General features: G+C 41.2%; 1 protein-coding gene across 5 annotated transcripts in view; it reads right to left on the reverse strand.

Moving 5' to 3' along the window:
- The window catches only part of akap13 (A-kinase anchoring protein 13), a 137,239-nt gene that overhangs the window by 47,164 nt on the left and 72,220 nt on the right, over window positions 1-17,855 (reverse strand). For 3 of the 5 annotated variants that reach the window (XM_051383116.1, XM_051383114.1, XM_051383115.1), the window contains 7 exons: window positions 13,225-13,408; window positions 7,575-7,685; window positions 6,330-6,389; window positions 5,981-6,158; window positions 5,078-5,186; window positions 3,109-3,151; window positions 1,941-2,052 (listed from right to left, as the gene is read on the reverse strand). In XM_051383116.1, coding sequence (XP_051239076.1) covers window positions 1,941-2,052; window positions 3,109-3,151; window positions 5,078-5,186; window positions 5,981-6,158; window positions 6,330-6,389; window positions 7,575-7,685; window positions 13,225-13,408 — 797 coding nt within the window. The remainder of the gene's footprint in view (window positions 1-1,940; window positions 2,053-3,108; window positions 3,152-5,077; window positions 5,187-5,980; window positions 6,159-6,329; window positions 6,390-7,574; window positions 7,686-13,224; window positions 13,409-17,855) is intronic. The other 2 variants (XM_051383118.1, XM_051383117.1) reach the window with 2 other exon arrangements.

Genomic DNA, 17,855 nt, shown 5'->3' on the forward strand with positions numbered 1-17,855 from the left:
ATTCAATAAATACTACAATTAGTCATGGAGTTCCACAAGGTTCTGTACTTGGACCAATACTATTTACTTTATATATGCTCCCTTTAGGCAACATTATTAGGAATCACTCCATTAACTTTCACTGTTATGCAGATGATACACAGTTATATCTATCCATTAAGCCCGATGAAATTAATCAGTTATCTAAATTACAAACATGTCTTAAGGACATAAAATCCTGGATGAGCTGCAATTTTCTGATGTTAAATGTTCTTGGCCCCAAAAACTTTAGAGACTCACTGTCTAAAGACATAGTTACTCTAGATGGCATTACCTTGGCCTCTAGCACCACTGTCAGGAATCTTGGAGTTATCTTTGATCAGGATTTGTCATTTAATTCCCACATAAAGCAAACCTGCCTTCTTTCATTTACGTAATATTACAAAAATATAGCCTTCAGTTACCAAGCTCCTCTCCTGTGGAATCAGCTTCCAGTTGTGGTTCGGGAGGCAGACACCCTCACCACATTCAAGAGTAGGCTTAAGACATTCCTCTTTGATAAAGCTTATAGTTAGGGCTGGATCAGGTGAGTCCTGAACCATCCCTTAGTTATGCTGCTATAGGCCTAGACTATCGGGGGATTTCCCATGGTGCCCTGAGCTCCTCTCTTCCTCTCTCTTTCTGCACTCATTCATGTCCCATTAATGCATGTTACTAACTTCACTTCTTCCCAGGAGTTCTTGTGTTTTCTTTTCTTGCAGGTTCTTATCGATCCTGGTGGAGCCTCCTGCCATGGTCCTGCTAGATTGCCATTGCCAATACTGTTGTTGCTGTACACCTGTCTGTCTCTCTCTCTCTCTCTCACCCCAACTGGTCGAGACAGACGACCACCCACCTAGAGCCGAAGGATCTGTCCTAGGTTTCTGCCTTTTAACAGGCAGTTTTTCCTTGCCCTTGTCGCCAAGTGCTTGCTCATGGTGGTACTGTTGGGTCTCTGTAAATAGTGTTATAAAGAGTTCGGTCTAGACCTGCTCTATTTGAAAAGTGTCCTGAGATAACTTCTGTTATGAATTGGCGCTATACAAATAAAACTGAATTGAATTGAACTATTAGCTGTGGTAGAAGAATGGTAATGGTAATGGACCTGTACTTGTATAGCGCCGGTTCAGTATCTTGCTCAAGGATACTTACACATGTGGCACCAGGGGATCGTGGGGATCAAACCCACAATCTTCCGATTAAGGAACGACCCGCTCTGCCTCTGAGCCACAGCCGGCCCTGTCGCTCAGAGGCAGAGAGGAAGAGTTTTGAAGCACGGGTACACGGCTCGTCTTACCTACATGTAAGCTGTGCAGCAGCCACTGTAGCAACAATGTAGCAAGCTAATGTTAGGTACATTACTGGCATTTGCACTATATCATTGTATTTATCATGGTATTGGATTTCTCCAGAATCGTTTAACACCACCTTTAACATGATGGTCAGATGTATCAGAGATTTTATGATCAGCTTAAAGTACAGCAATACCAACTTCAGCTTCCTTTAACAAGTGCTGAAGACCTCCAGTGTTTTCACCAAAAGTGTCTCACTGACACACGCTAAGTGAGCACTGGGGTAATAATGCAATAAAATGTGCTTACTGTAGGGTTGAGCTCATCATCATCACTGTGATTTTCTCTAATGTAAACCAAGTAGCAGACCTTTGTGAAGCACTACAGCTTCCTTCCTGAAGCTTTAAAGGTCCAGTGTGTAACATTTAGGAGGAGCTGTTGGCAGAGATGACATTTAATACTCATTCGTATGTTTTAATTAGTGTATGATCATCTTTTTGTTACCTTAAAATTTGCCATTTTTATTCAATGCCACGGGTCCCCTTCTATGGAGATCGGCACGTTGAGACAACATGTTACAACAACAGCCCAGAACAGACAAACCAAGAAGTTACTTGCACATGTTCTTACCTTTCCTTTCTTGCTCATCTTGCTGCGGAGGTAGCTAAACGTCCGACTGATTTTAGGTCCTCCTTTTCCCTCAGTGTCAGTCCGCAGAGGGCCTGGCTCCTCCTCTGAAATACTATCAAGCACACAGTGATTATAAATCCAATTTGCTTTATCACACAAAGCAAAGAGGAGTGAAAAGTCTGCTCATGTTAATCATCATCATGTGAATACTTTTTGTTAGTGGGTAGTATCACCAACAGCAATCTCTTTACTTCTCTTAGTAACGCAGCAGTGTAACATGATTAACTTAAGTAATTTAAGAATAATTGTTAGCCATGTTCAAATGCTTTTATAGTACAAGTTTTAGACAAAGGCTGTAGACTGACCCATTCTATGTCCCGCACCTTTTTGGTCCGTGTTCCAAAAATTAAAAAAATATAATATGTAACATTTACTAATTAGACTACTGTCTATTAACAGTATATAACTATGTTACATATTTTGTTGAGTTTTGCACTTTTAACAATGTTAAAACCCAGAGAATGTGTTTCAGTGGTTGTGAATCATATCTCATTTGTGCTTGTGTCAATGCTGTGGTTGTCTGCCAGAAGCTGTCATTAAGTGTAATTAAGTATCCAGTTTTAGGCCACATTTTTACCACACAATGTTTAGACTTTTAACTATATATTTTCACTCTATATTTTAACCAGATGAAGGATCAGAGAAACAAGCTGAGTTAATGTCAGCAGCAGCTCACAGCCCCTTCAGGACATCCTTTGTCTTCTGCACAGCCTCAGAGAAACAAGGGTTTTAAGATCTCACTGTTTTATTCTGTGTTTTTAACTGTTTTTATCAACAGGTCCATTTATTTTAGAGAGGAGGACAATTCTGTGGATAATTCAGCTTGCTATAAAAGACTCTAGTAAGTCTGGATCTTAAATTATCAGAAAGGTTAGGACTGCTGCTGTGGACCTTTTTGATGCCCACTGCTAATATTATTGTCATTATTATTATCACCATTATTATTTATTACTCATCATTCATCATTATTATTATGGCTGTTATCATCATTATCATATCATATTATTAGTCGTATTTCTACTAATGTAGCTGTGATTGTTACTATTGTTATTGCTGTACATCTCTGTGTTTCTCTTTCTAACCCCAACACTGCCTAACACATTCATACCTGTATTCCAGTGACCCGGAGTTACTGGAGAATGAGCTCACCCCTACAGGAAGCAAATGGGACAGATATCTGATCAGACCAACACAGCTTGTACTTGCATGACAATACTACAATACTATATATTATAATAATACCTGCAAAAAAGTTATCAAAGCCAAATTTACTCATTGAAATCTGGTCAAGCAAAATGCAGTTTAAGTGTGGAAATAAAGTGCTAACATAGAAGTAAAGACACTACAAAGTTGACCGGGGGAAACAAAGAAGGAAAGACATGTGGACTCAAGGATATTACCACTAATCAAAAAGGTACAGGAGATCACTTGCACTAGATCATAACACTTTTTATACCATTTTCTCTCTTTTTTCTTCAGTAATATATTAATTTATATCTTTAAAAGTCATACATAATTAATAGGCTTCATTGTAGACAAACTTCAGTGTTTTCTTCTCTCTGCCGCTTGGCCATTGTTCTATTAGTTCTTTGGTTGCTTTTGTGTTCAGGTCTATAATAATAATCTAAATTTACTCATTGAAACCTGTTCAAGCAAAATGGCAGTTTAAGTGTGGAAATAAAGTGCTAACATAGAAGTAAAGTCATTACAAAGTTGACCGGGGGAAACAAAGAAGGAAAGACATGTGGACTCAAGGATATTACCACTAATCAAAAAGGTACAGGAGATCACTTGCACTAGATCATAACACTTTTTATACCATTTTCTCTCTTTTTTCTTCAGTAATATATTAATTTATATCTTTAAAAGTCATACATAATTAATAGGCTTCATTGTAGACAAACTTCAGTGTTTTCTTCTCTCTGCCGCTTGGCCATTGTTCTATTAGTTCTTTGGTTGTTTTTGTGTTCAGGTCTATAATAATAATCTAAATTTTACAAATAATGATTTAATTTAGTTTTCTTCACAGGTTTGAACAAAATGTTAAGATATAGCCCTACTGTGTACATTTTTGTCTCACACCCCTTAAAATTAAGACGGCCTTGTGACCCACCATGAAGCTTTGGTGACCCCCAGGTTGGGAACCACTGGTCTATACTATATGTGTGTATTTTATTGTATATTATACTGTATACTTAATAGCTTTACTCTCATACTCGATTGTATATTTTCAGTTTAGATTTCTGTATTGCTGATTTAGAGTTTCACTGAACAGATTTCTTTACTTCCTTGCTGACAATAAACTTTGACCTGAGACTATGATTTGCAGTTAAAAGCTAGTAAATGGACCTTGGACTACTGTTTCCAAGGTCAAGAATGAACTTATGTATGCAAAAGTTCACAAGTTTGACCCATATAAAAGTTGTTTCCATAGTGGGCAGTCAGTAGATTTACAGCATTCTAGAAATTATTCCACCAGGAATGTGTGCTTACATGTACATGGTTGTCCAACACAGCACCTTGCTGATTGACATCATGGCGCATTGCCAGACCGACAGGACATGGGCTAAACGAAAAATCAGTACTTACGTACAGTAAGTGGAAACAGTTACTGTCTTTTCTATTCATCTGATTCTGCACTGTTCCAGGATGAGGAGAACACATTTTAGTGAGCACTTGTTTTGTTGGGCAGTGTTACTGGACACCACACTGACAGAGGGAACACAGGACTACAGGTACATTCATCATACTTACTCTCTCCCTCCTCCTCCTCATCACTGGAGGAAGAGCCAATAGAAAAGAAGCGTCTATTTTTGGGGAGGAACGGAGAGATACTGAGGGAGAAGCTGACTCGTCGCTTTGATCGAGGAACTCCACTTACTAAAGGGTATTGATGGTTTGTGGCAGGATTAACAGGGAAATAAAAAAAAGCTTATTGCACAAGTTCGAGAGTACATCTAACTTCACAACTACAAGAGTACAGATAACAGGATGAAAAGAATCAAATAAAAGATGAGAAAACAAAAATCAAAGGGGAATAATAAAACAAAATAAAAAGAGATTGTTAAGAAACTCACCATCTATACCGCGGTGACTGATGGTAACCATGGAGATGGATTTAGTGAGGGTTTTGTGATTGAACATGGTAGGACAGCTGTTTGTCGCTGACAGTAGCTGATGTGATGTCTACAAAACACACAAGGGGAAAACGCTATTATTAATATTATGAGCAACAGGAATATTGATATATCAGTTTTTGAAAAATTAGATTATGATCTTGAAACTGCTATTTGTGACCGGGTACATTCCATTGTACAAATATTCCATATGTACTGTATATGTATTTTAGGGTTGCAGTTAACAATTATTTTCATTACTGATTGATCTGTTGATCATTTTCTTTTGTTTGGTCCATAAAATGTCAGAAAATGGTGAACAATGTTGATCACTGCTTACCAAAGCCCATAATCCATAACCCAAATATATATTCAGTATACTGTCATATAGGACTACAGAAACCAGAAGAAAATAAATCAGAGAATTTGGATATGAAAAAAAAGAATCAAAAACATGAATTGATGGATAAAACAGTTGCAGATCCAATTGGTTTACTGGAACGGGACTGGTTGAACTGACCTGGTTTAGTTAAATATTTGGAAGTGAAACAAAACAGGGACGAGGTGCAGCAGAATTCTCTCATTTAGACATTTAATGAAACCACCAGATAAGGCACAGTTTTTTTTTCCAGTTCTAAAGAAATTAAGAATAAATCTTAATCTGGCACAACATTGTGTTTACTCCTCTCACCTTTTATTCTGAAAGGGTAAAATTTTTGTATCTGTATGTCCTTTCTACAGTCATTACACTGAAGGAAGCTGTGATATATGAACACTTGTGAATGTTTGCTGTGTGAAATTTTACAGATGGGAACTTGATGAGAGTTTATTCTGGTGGGAAGGTCAGGTCCATCTCTCACACACCTGGCTATCGATGCTGCTTCCATCTCCTTCCTGCTCCTCCTCAGTGAGGGAGATCCGTGAGCCTTTCTCCTGGCTCTCCAGACAACTTCTCCCTGCAGTCCTGTCCTTCTGATCACTGAGGCTGGGACACTGAGCCTGGACTGCTTCACTTTCCACCTCCAGACCCTCCAGACTGTAGCTGGGTGCAAGGAAATAACACAAACATATAACTGAATTTTATCATGTCCTTTTACATGCTTTGCAGCACAACTTGTATGTTGTATCAGTATGTTTTGTCCTTGAATTTAAACAGTGCTCAGTAATCAGTGCTCTGAAGGAAACTTTCAGAAATGCAACTAGAAGTAATTACCTTCTGTTGTCTATTTGCTCCTGATCAGGATGACACAGGTTGGATGGACACCAACTCATACTGGAGAGATGGAAAGATTAAGGGATGAAGGATGATGCAAAATGTGAAAACATGGGAATTGGTTGCTGTTATATTAATGTTCTACAAACTTTAACTTGTATATAGACATTGTACGTTGTTGTTCACTGTTGCTTTTTACACATATTCATATACCTATTTTTTACCTACTTGTATCATAGTTTAATGTGTATGTTCACTATCTTTAATCAGCTTAGTTGTCCTTGCGTTTAGCTTGTATATTTTTATCATCCTGAGAATTGTCTTGGAACTGTGTGTAACTTTAAGAGCAACGGAAAACATCAGAGTCAACTTCCTTGCCAGTTCTGATTCTTAAAGTGCCTAGCCCCAGTTGGTATATAAAGTTTAAGGATTTGGATCTTAGTGTTAGGATAAAAGCACTCAATTCATCAATTTTAGTAATGTAATGCTCTAATCACTGAGAGAAGTTTGTGCTATAGAGAAGCAAAGAGAGAAAAGTGCTGTGAAAGTGAGATTCCACAGGTCCACCTGATGCAGACAGATGACTCCAGCAGTTGAGGTTTTGATAAGCTGGACCTGACACATATCACTGCACCATATCTGACTGAATCAAAGATGATTTTTCCATCCCCACCCTCACTCCATCTCACTCTGTTTTTCCAGATGGTGTGGAGCTTCTTCTTTTACTCCATGAATAACTTTTCCATCGGATACCATGCAAGGCACTTGGTGTGTGTGCATGTCTGTGTGCCTGTCTAGACTGGCACATAAGTAGGCTGAGACTGGAAAGATGACTTAAAAATTACAGAATGAAAGACAAGAATGCTAAACTACACCTGATGTGACTGAAGGAATGATATTCTGATCATGTTTTGAGAGTTTAAAATATTGTTACTAAATACTGTCAGATTCACTCACTTGTTATTCAGGACACACTCATCTTTATACAGACAGACGTTCGAATAATGAAAGATTTCTAAGAAATGAGCTGCTCTAGTCAATAGTGACAAATGTGAGCGTGAAAGAACTCCATTAATTCAAAGTTGAATTACTGTAAAGGGCCTGGACAGTGACTCACTGACATCTATGTCTTTTATGACCATTTGCTTAACCACATAATACACAGCAGTGAAAAGAAGAAGAATGTAGACATGTTAAGTAACAGAGTGATGTGTGTGTAAAGCAAGTGATGGATGAAAGGGGTACCTTCTCCTGTGGAGGGGGGACTTGGCTCTCTTTGCCTCTCCTGACAGGCTCTTCAATGAGCTGAAGGAAGAGACAGATGACCTGTTAGTGGAAAGAAAAGGGAGGGATAGCCTGAAAGAGTTGAACAAAAGAATGGAAATAAGGGGATTTTTGTGAATGTTTTCATCTCAAATTGTTCTTTTTAGAACATATAGTTTCACCAGGCTGGTGCTCTGGTCTGACAAAACACACAGGCACAAAGGCCTCAGTACATTGTGCTCTGAGTAAAATAAGAGTTCCATAAAGTGTCACTGTGGTAAATAAACAGTATTAGGAGGGTAGTAAATGTATATTGTCCTGGTCAGGGGGTTGTGTTTTATGGTAGGAAGCAGTTGGTCAGCAGTGGTCAACAGAATTAGGGTCAGGAGTAAGTCACAGCTCACAAGACCATTTGTGGGAGAGACCTGAGGGGTATTGCACAAACCCAGGATAAGGGATTAAGCCGGGATATGTTGGTTATCCTGGCTTAATTTAGCCTCAAGTCGGTTGCATGAAAGCAGGTTAAACTTAACCCGGCCAAGTTACTATGGTGATCTATCATCTGCAGCTAGCCTGCTCCAGACCAGGCTAACAGCCCGGCTAAGATTAATCCTAGTGATTCACCTGTATTTCCATCGTCAATCCTGTGACGAATTAATGTGTTTTACAGCATGTCCATGGTCTTTCTAAGTATGTTGCATCATTTTAATTATCCTGCATTAAAATATTACATATATGTTGTAATTTCTTAATTCATTTAAATCTGTTGGCTGTTTGTAATTGCAACAGTCTTTTTATATTGATTCAAGTGATAGTATTATTACTCAGGCCAAGTGTTATATTGCTATGCTAATGAAGACTGCTTGTCAAATTGCATAAATGTGTGTTTTATTGCAGTAATTGAGATTACAAAACACAGCTGATGAAGTTGCAAAGGTGTTTTCAATGAAATCTGTGACAAGGGCAATATAGTATATATATTATGGCATGCCGTTTAGGAAATTAATCTTTGAATATATAGAATGAAACTGAATATATGGAATGAAACTTTGAATATATGGAATGAATCTTTGAATATATGGAATGAACCTTTGAATATATGGAATGAATCTTTGAATATATGGAATGAACCTTGAATATATGGAATGAATCTTTGAATATATGGAATGAAACTTGACTGGTCATCAAGGCACTGCTGCCATCTTGTAGAAGTGAGAATGAGTCAGTCAGGAACCTTGTGGCAGCAATACTGAGCAATGAGGACATTATTTACTCATTGGCAAGTGCTTGTACGGGCCAAAATCCTTCCCATAATACACGTGCCCAATACCGTTCTCCTGACGAAGAAGTTCACTCCCTTTTTAATCGTGGCAGGCCGACTACAACAGGACAGAAAAAGCAAAAAAGTTTTCCAGTTCAAGAAAGTATTGTAATACTTCAACTGATGCCATTTTGTAAAACCAGCTAATTCAGAAGGCTATCACTTTGATGAAAAGGATACAACTATGTTTTGAATTTCATTCAGTATTCTCACATTTTTATCAGTATATTCAAAGCTTCATTCCATATATCCAAGGTTCATTCCATATATTCAAGGTTCATTCCATATATTCGAAGATTCATTTCCTAAACGGCATGCCATAATATATAAACTTCCCTCTCACCCTCTTGGGGTGGTATCTGTGTCATCCTCAAGCTCGGGTCCTCTACCAGAGGCCTGGGAGTTTGAGGGTTCTGCGCAGTATCTTAGCTGTTCCTAGGACTGCGCTCTTCTGGACTGAGGCTTCTGATGTTGTTCCTGGGATCTGTTGGAGCCACTCCCCCAGTTTGGGGGTGACTGCCCCGAGTGCTCCTACTACCACAGGGATCACGCTCGCCTTGACCTTCCACATCTGCTCCAGCTGTTCTTTCAACCCTTGGTACTTTTCAACCTTTTCGTGTTCCTTCTTTCTGATGTTGGCGTCTGCTGGTATGGCCACATCTATCACAACCGCTTTCTTCTGCTCCTTGTCTACCACCACTATGTCCGGTTGGTTGGCCAGGACCTGTTTGTCAGTCTGGAAGCTGAAGTCCCACAGCACCTTGGCCCTGTTGTTCTCAGCCACCTTCTGTGGTGCGGCCCATTGGGATTTGGGTACTTCTATTCCATACTGGGTACAGATGTTCCTGTACACTATTCCAGCCACTTGGTTGTGTCTCTCCATGTACGCTGAACCGGCTAGCATCTTACACCCTGCTAATATGTGCTGGACTGTCTCAGAGGCATCTTTGCATAGTCTGCACCTTGGGTCAGATCTACTCTTATAGATCTTGGCCTCTATGGCTCTTGTACCTAGGGCTTGTTCTTGTGCTGCCATGATCAGTGCCTCTGTGCTGTCTCTGAGTCCAGCCTTTTCCAGCCATTGGTAGGTCTTCTCGATATCAGCCACTTCTTCAATTTGGCGGTGGTGCATGCCATGTAGGGGCTTGTCCCTCCAGGTTGTCTGCTCCTCTTCCTCTGCCCTCTTATCGGGTTTCTGTTGCCTGAGACATTCACTTAGCAGTTCATCCTTTGTGGCCATTTTACTGATGTACTCTTGGATTTTTGATGTTTCATCCTGGATAGTGGCCTTGATGCTCACTAGTCCTCGGCCTCCCTCTTTCCGCTTAGCGTACAGTCTCAGGGTGGTGGATTTGGGGTGAAACCCTCCGTGCATGGTGAGGAGCTTTCTTGTCTTGATATCTGTGGCTTCTATCTCCTCCTTTGGCCAGCTTATGATCCCAGCAGGGTATCTGATGACTGGTAGTGCGTACATGTTCATGGCTTGGATCTTGTTCCTGCCATTCAGCTGACTTTTCAGGACCTGCCTTACTCTCTGGAGGTATTTGGTTGTGGTTGACTTCCTTGTGGCTTCCTCATGGTTTCCATTAGCCTGTGGGATACCAAGGTACTTGTAGCTGTCTTGGATATCACCTATGTTGCCCTCTGGTAGGTCAACCCCTTCAGTTCTGATCATCTTGCCTCTCTTTGAGACCATCTGGCCGCACTTGTCAAATCTGAATGACATCCCTATGTCCTGGTGGTGTGGATCAGCGAGTCGATTTCTCGCTCATTCCTGGCGTACAGGTTGATGTCATCCATGTAGAGCAGGTGGCTAATTGTTGCTCCACTTCGGAATTGGTACCCGTAACCACTCTTTGTGATGATCTGACTGAGGGGGTTCAGGCCTATGCAGAACAACAGTGGTGATAGCACATCTCCTTGGTATATGCCGCATTTGATGTTGACTTGGGCAATTGGCTTTGAGTCGGCTTCTAGGGTTGTCTTCCACATTCCCATAGAGTTCTGGATGAAGGCCCTTAGGTTCCTGTCGATCTTATACAGTTCCAGACATTCCAGTATCCACGTGTGGGGCATTGAGTCGTAAGCTTACTTGTAGTCGATCCAGGTGGTGCACAGGTTGGTCTTCCTACTCTTACAGTCTCGGGCGACTGCTCTATCGACCAGTAGCTGGTGCTTGGCTCCTCTGGTGTTGCTACCAATTCCCTTCTGAGCCCTGCTCATGTATTGGGCTACGTGCTTACTCATCTTAGCCGCGATGATACCTGATAGAGCCTTCCATGTTGTGGAGAAACAGGTTATTGGCCGGTAGTTGGATGGGATGGGACCCTTCTTAGGGTCCTTCAGGATTAGGACCGTCCTGCCCTGGGTTACCCACTCTGGGTGGAACCCAGCCCTTAGCAGCTGGTTCATCTGTGCTGCTAGGCGTTCATGGAGTGCTGTTAGCTTCTTCAGCCAGTAGGCATGGATCATATCGGGGCCTGGTGTTGTCCAGCTCTTCATTCTTTGACACTCTTTCTTGGATGTCTGCCATTGAGATGGTTACTGGTTCTTGTTCTGGGAGGTTGCTGTGGTCTGCACTTAGGTCCACTAGCCATTGGGCATCTGTGTTGTGTGATGCCTCTTTTTCCCATATGGCCTTCCAGTATTCTTCCACCTCAGCTCTTGGTGGGTCTGGCCTGTTGTTATTTCCTCCCTGCCACTGAGAGTACACCTTGGCTGGTTCAGTGGAGAACAACTTGTTTATTCTCCAGGCCTTTGCCCCCTTGCCGTAGCATCGTTATTGTATCTCATCGATCTCTAGTTGTGATAGGAGGTTTCGATTGCGGATGTTGGAACACTGGGCCAACAGCTGTTTCGTTGTTAGCCTTGATTGTGGGTTTCGAAGTAACCAATGGTCCCACAATTGCTGCATGTATCCCTTCTCTCTGGGGTTGCTCATGTAGTAGCATTCCAACAGTTCCGTGTTTTCCGCCCTTGTCCATCTATGTCTTGTTCCAGTAGCCCATTTCTCATCAGGTTGCCCTGGTTCCCTAGCACCTGATGCGGACCTATATATATATATAATTCACACCTGTTCCTTCTTCATAATGGCTTGTCCTTTGTTGGAGGATGTACTGATGAGGAATGAGGAAGCCCTAATCCTCAGACGAGCATTTAGTCATGAAAGAGTCTTCTGGGACAGGTCAGGCACATTGGCTGTTGGAGATGACTATCTCATTGAGAGATACAGATTCTCAGGTGATGGACTAAGATATTTATGTAGGCTGCTGGGTCCAAAAATACAGCACCAGACGGCAGGAAGCCATGCTCTCACTGTACCACAGAAGGTCTGTGTTACATTGAGATGTTTTGCAAGTGGGAGCTTCCTTTATTCTGTTGGGGATGCAGAGAACCTTAATAAAGGAACCATTTGCCGCACATATCCTGGCTTGGTGGGCCGCCCCCTGTGCCAGTTCTATGGGCTTTTTTTTAACTGCTACAATCATACAGACATTCAACATGTCAGCAGACACCTAATCTATTCACCTCATTTGTTCACTGTTATCTACTTTATAGTCACTTTCCAGCCTGCAAAATGTTCTTGTATTTATTTTAACTTGCTGCCAGGTCCTTTTATGGCCAGACAAGTTTGTTCTTTATGAAGGATAGAAAGATAAAATAGATAAAAATAGATTAAATTACACACATTGTGGATAATTGTTTGCACTTAATCATACTCTACATTTCCTGAGTAACATGAACCTCTACTTGCCACATTTAAAGCAAAGTGTACAACAGTTGATTAGTGGACTTAAAGTAACTCATTTAGTCCTTTAATTGTAGCCTAATTATGACACTTCCAGTGGAGCACTGTTTATTAATTGTACAGTTTTGGACTACTTAAGCATTAAGCCAGTCCGCTATTGTCTGCCAGGCTTTCTCTCTTTCTTTAATTATGGCATTGGTATTGCCTTTTTTTCTTATGATATCTTTCATCTCTTCATAGAACTCCATCAGGAGCTGTTGTTCAGCGACCGTGAAATATGAAGCGCGACTCTTATCCATGTTCCCATCGGTGATTCTGTGAGCGATCGCGAGGTCTATTTCAGTATGCCGTGAACACGCACTTACCCCAACTATCTACACCTGGCTTAACATAGCCACACCTTTTAATCCTGGCTCAGCAAACGTGCAACCAATTAAGCCAGGATGCGCCAAGCAGGCTAAGTCAAACCGGATGCTTCTTCATGGCTCTTTGAAGGCTAACCAATCCTACAAAGTGCTCATGAGGACTAGATATTTTGCAATCCTAACTTGGAAACCCAGTACCTGTGCTGTGTGATGTCACTTTCTGCAGTGGCTTTGTTCCTGCCCGGCTCCCAGCTGTGACGACGGAACGGAGACAAGGAATGGATAGAGGCTCGCATGATGGCAGATGAGAGGGGATTTTCTGGAAGATGGTCTTTTTTCTCATCTTCTTCTCCTCCTCCTCCTTCTTCTGTCTCTCCACCTCCTGAGATTTAGAAAAGAAATACAAAATTAAAGCTGCAAGCAGCATTGGGCGGGACCTCGCACTCCACGCAACTCGGGGCGTGATATGGCCGCGTCACATGCCGTCGTAACAAAAATTTTAACGTCACCCCACTCCCAAACCCTCATCGCCAGAAGCTGAGGGAGACCACTCTACGTTGTCACACGTTTCAGACACTGCAAAGACTTACGCTTTCAGAGACTCTTCACTATGAAAGGTGGAAATTCAGCGCCATGCCACACAGTTTGACGCACAGTAAATATTTAACATATGTTGACTATATTGACTAATTTTGAAGTAGATTTGATAAGTCCCCTATTTATCTTGCAATTTAATACTTGACTTCCAGCGGTTTCCTATAATACTCCAGGAACAATACTCTGTAGAAAATATGGTTTGTAGATGTGGCAAGTGGGAGTGGAAAGTGTTTGTGTTTTATCACTTTGAAAAAAGAAATGTACATTGTATGAACATTTCTGTATTTGTGATTAAGTTTTAATAAAAATGTCTGAGAGAAAAAGATAAGTCCCCTATGAGGAGTTTGTTCAAATACAAGGAAAAAATTCACTGAAAATGACAAAAGAATTAAAAATGGCCAACTTTGACGGCACGCCACAGACACGCCCTTCAACGTACAGTCACAAAAAGCACGGCGTTCATTCAGCAACATTTTTTGACTGTACTGACCAATTTTGAAGCAGATCCGATAAATTCCCTAGGAGGACTTCGTTCAAATACAAGCCAAAAAAGTGAAAATGACCACAAAATGGCCGCCAACAGTGAAAATGAAAATAGCCGACTTCCTGTGGGTTTTGGGGCATGGGTCCAAGAGGCTTTTCTGTAGGTCTTGGCACTTTACATGTGACTACCGAATTTTATACATATTGGTGAAACGTGGCGCTGCGGCTGCTACGTTGAAACACTGTAGGGGGCGCTACAAACACGGTGGTGTTCGAGCTACAGGCACCAATCTACACGCGTCCTGTGAATTCATATTCATCACTATTACGGTCTCCGCAGAGTGATTTACCATGCCACCAGAGGGCAACCCAGTGGTGTGGTTTTTTCTCTTTTTTAAGTGAGCCTCAGGGAGCCATGGGCAATCATTGTACCAAGTTTCGTTTTAATCACACTTGCCGATGCGGAGATATAAATATGCCTTGTGGCCATGGCCTGAAATTGTGCACAAGGCGTAATGGAGACATAAGGAACTATTAACCCAAGGTTGGCGTCAATCGACATACTAATATCAAAATACTTTAAATTACTTTTTTTGTCAGGACGGTCTCCAGATGCTACGTGAAAAGTTTCGTGCGAATTAGACAAATGTGCATGGATGGAACACCAAAACATAGTTTTTGGACATTTTGCGCTCTAGCCGAAAAAAAGTCTAGGCGGAAGTGGGCGTGGCCTATATGGGGAGATGCAGCTCCATTCACCGAACGCGTGGATATGGATTTTTGAATGTGAGACAAACGATGCGGAAGTTATTAGCCTAAACCTACTTTTCTTAATAGTCGCGCCACCTAGTGGCCAAGTTGAATGTGACGCATAGAATATCCAATCTTTCACCAGGCCTGACCAATTTGCCAATAAAATGAGTCTGGACTATATGTTCAGGGGGTCAAAAATGCAGTGAAAGGTGCTAATAATAATAATAAACTGAGCAATTACAATAGGGTCCTCCCAGTGTTGTTAATGTTTTAGTTCGGTTAGAGTTCGGTCTAGACCTGCTCTATTTGAAAAGTGTCCTGAGATAACTTCTGAATTGAATTGAATTGACACTGGCTTGGTCCCTAATAAAACAAAATAAAAAGGTGTGAAAAAATGTACATGTAGAACGAAGTAGATACAAAGTACAAACGGTACCTGTTGGTACGCTACACATGACAAGCAATTTAAAAGGACAGAAATCTGTTTTATTGTGCTATAAACGTTACAAAAAAAATTATTGTATGAATGGGGGAAAATAACCTTATGATCTGTATTACAGGTGCATCACACTGTAAATATGTGAAATTAGTAATATGATATAATAACATTTCTCTAACAAGAAATTTTGAGTGTGCCTGAATGCTTGGTGTGCTGTCTCTTGTTATCCCAAGAGACAGAAGATACATATTATAAGATGAATTTAGTTTAAAGCAAGCAAGTCAAAGTGGGTTAATTAGGTCATCTCAATTAGCTGTGTGCTACCAACTCCAATTAGGGGGCGATGGCACCTACTGTGTGTCTCCTGGGTCAGAGCCTTCATTTCATAGAGATTAAAGCTGAGGCACACCTCTCATGATTAATCTTCAAGGGCCAAGACCGTGAGTTCTGTCATCAAAATGTGGATATTGTCAGCAAGACAAGAGCCTGCTGACCACATTTGCTGATATTTGTGTGTGTAGAGTCAAAAATGTGACCAAAATAGTTGTTGGAAGAAGTGGCTGCTTCTGCTTCACTCCAGAAATGTCTTCTGCCACCTAATATGGAAGTTAATGTGGCAGTTGGTTGGTGCTCCTGTCGCTTGGAAGCTCATAAAGTCAAAAGTGCAAGTCTGTTTGAAGACAAGATTTTTAGACGATTTCAAATCTTCTGTCCACTCTAGCTCTGAAGTGGAACGTGCAATACACACAAATGGAAAAGTCCCAGAAGGACTGAAATTTTTATTAATTTTGAACTGCAATTGTGTGAAAAGCATGAAAGACATGACAAAGCTAAATTAATGTTAAAAGTCCTACTTGTTGTGAATGTTTTAAAGTTTGAATGGAGTCTCTATGGGAAGTATGAATGAGAGTTGAAAATTCATAAAAAACTAGGAATTCTCCATAAGGAATGAATTGGGAAGAATGGCTAGAAAACTGGAAATATTTAGGAAATTATGAAAGGTATCAATGAGAAAAGTCTTGACACACCATTCCCAATCAAGCCACACGTTTGGTGTATTTCTTGTGTATGTGTTGGCAAAGCTGCAGGACTAGATAGATGCCAAAATATAGACAGCATATTAAGTTTCCCACCAGGGATACTAACACACTGGACCACTGTTACAACACAATAAAGGATGCCTATCGCTCTGTTCCACGTGCAGCCTTGGGGCCTTCTGATCACTGTCTGGTTCATCGTATCTCAACCTATGGACAGAAACTTAAATCTGCAAAGCCTGTGGTCAAGACTGTGCGAAGATGGACCAACGAGTCACAGCTGGAACTATAGGCCTGCTTTGACTGCACTGATTGGAATGTTTTTGAAGCTTGGAGCCAGGGGCGGTCTCAGGCCCCCTTACTGAGACATGAGCTCCCCTGAAAACATGATTTGTGAAATTTTGGGGGGGTCTCTAAAATATTGGCAAAATGCTGTTTTTTCCCATGCATTTCCTTTTTGTTTAGTTTTTTGTTTTTCATATTGTCATAATCATGGATCATGTGTAAAATTAGGCTATTTTTAATGTATTATTTGCGCATGAGGGTGATTTATCACTATTTCACTTTAATAAAAGATACTGGCCTGCATGCAATTCTTGTCCTCACCACTGAAGTGTGGGGGCGCTATGTCTTAAACGTCACTTTTTTTTTTACTGTCATGTTTCGAAGACGAATGACTCTGAGGAGCAGCAAGAGGCGAGTTCTTCGGCAGATGCTAGCTTGCGGACAACCGACACCACCGCTGCACTTGCAGGGACTGCTGCCGATGAAAGCCCGCCAACAGCCGACAGCTCAGAGGCCGCTGATGACTGATGACCTGCCTCTCTCTCCCGGCTAACTGGACCAGCCAGCAGTGGAGAGAATGGAAGTCCCGCAACACCTGGCTGTTTGTTAAGGATGGAAATTTGGGATGCACAATTAAGACACAAAAACTCTTCTGCTTTCTGAAAAGGTCATTGGCACGCACTTATCAGTCATACGTTTGTTTTAAGGTAAGGACTAATCTGTATAAACTGCATTATTAATTGTTAGCACTTTGTTGTATATGATGTTGCTTAGGATTGGATCTCTTGTAGGCAGCCTGGCCGATTTTTTAAAATTATGATGGTCGTGTGTGTGGTGTCATTGATTGGTTATTTTGCGCATGGTAATGCAGATTAGATTCAGATTTGATGCGTGTGTGGAGGTTGGATGTGATATGTTCTTATATGTGCTGACATAAGGCAAGTAGGCATACAGGCTTGTAATAATGGATGTGTTTTGAGTAAGTCCTCACCCTGAGGCACGGGCCAACAACAAACAGCGACCTACACTCTGTCACCCCTCTCTTCTGACCCCCCACCTGCACTTAGGATCTGTGAAGAGGATGTGTGTCAGCTCTCTCAGAGACAGAACATCAGGAAGGTACCAGGACCAGATTGTGTGTCACCATCCTGCATAAAAATCTATGGTGACCAGCTGGCTCTCATTTTCACACAGATCTTCAACAGATCTGCATCTGCTCCACCATCATCCCGGTC

Source organism: Dicentrarchus labrax, unplaced genomic scaffold (genome assembly GCF_905237075.1).
Source record: "Dicentrarchus labrax unplaced genomic scaffold, dlabrax2021, whole genome shotgun sequence".
Taxonomy (NCBI): Eukaryota; Metazoa; Chordata; class Actinopteri; family Moronidae; genus Dicentrarchus; species Dicentrarchus labrax.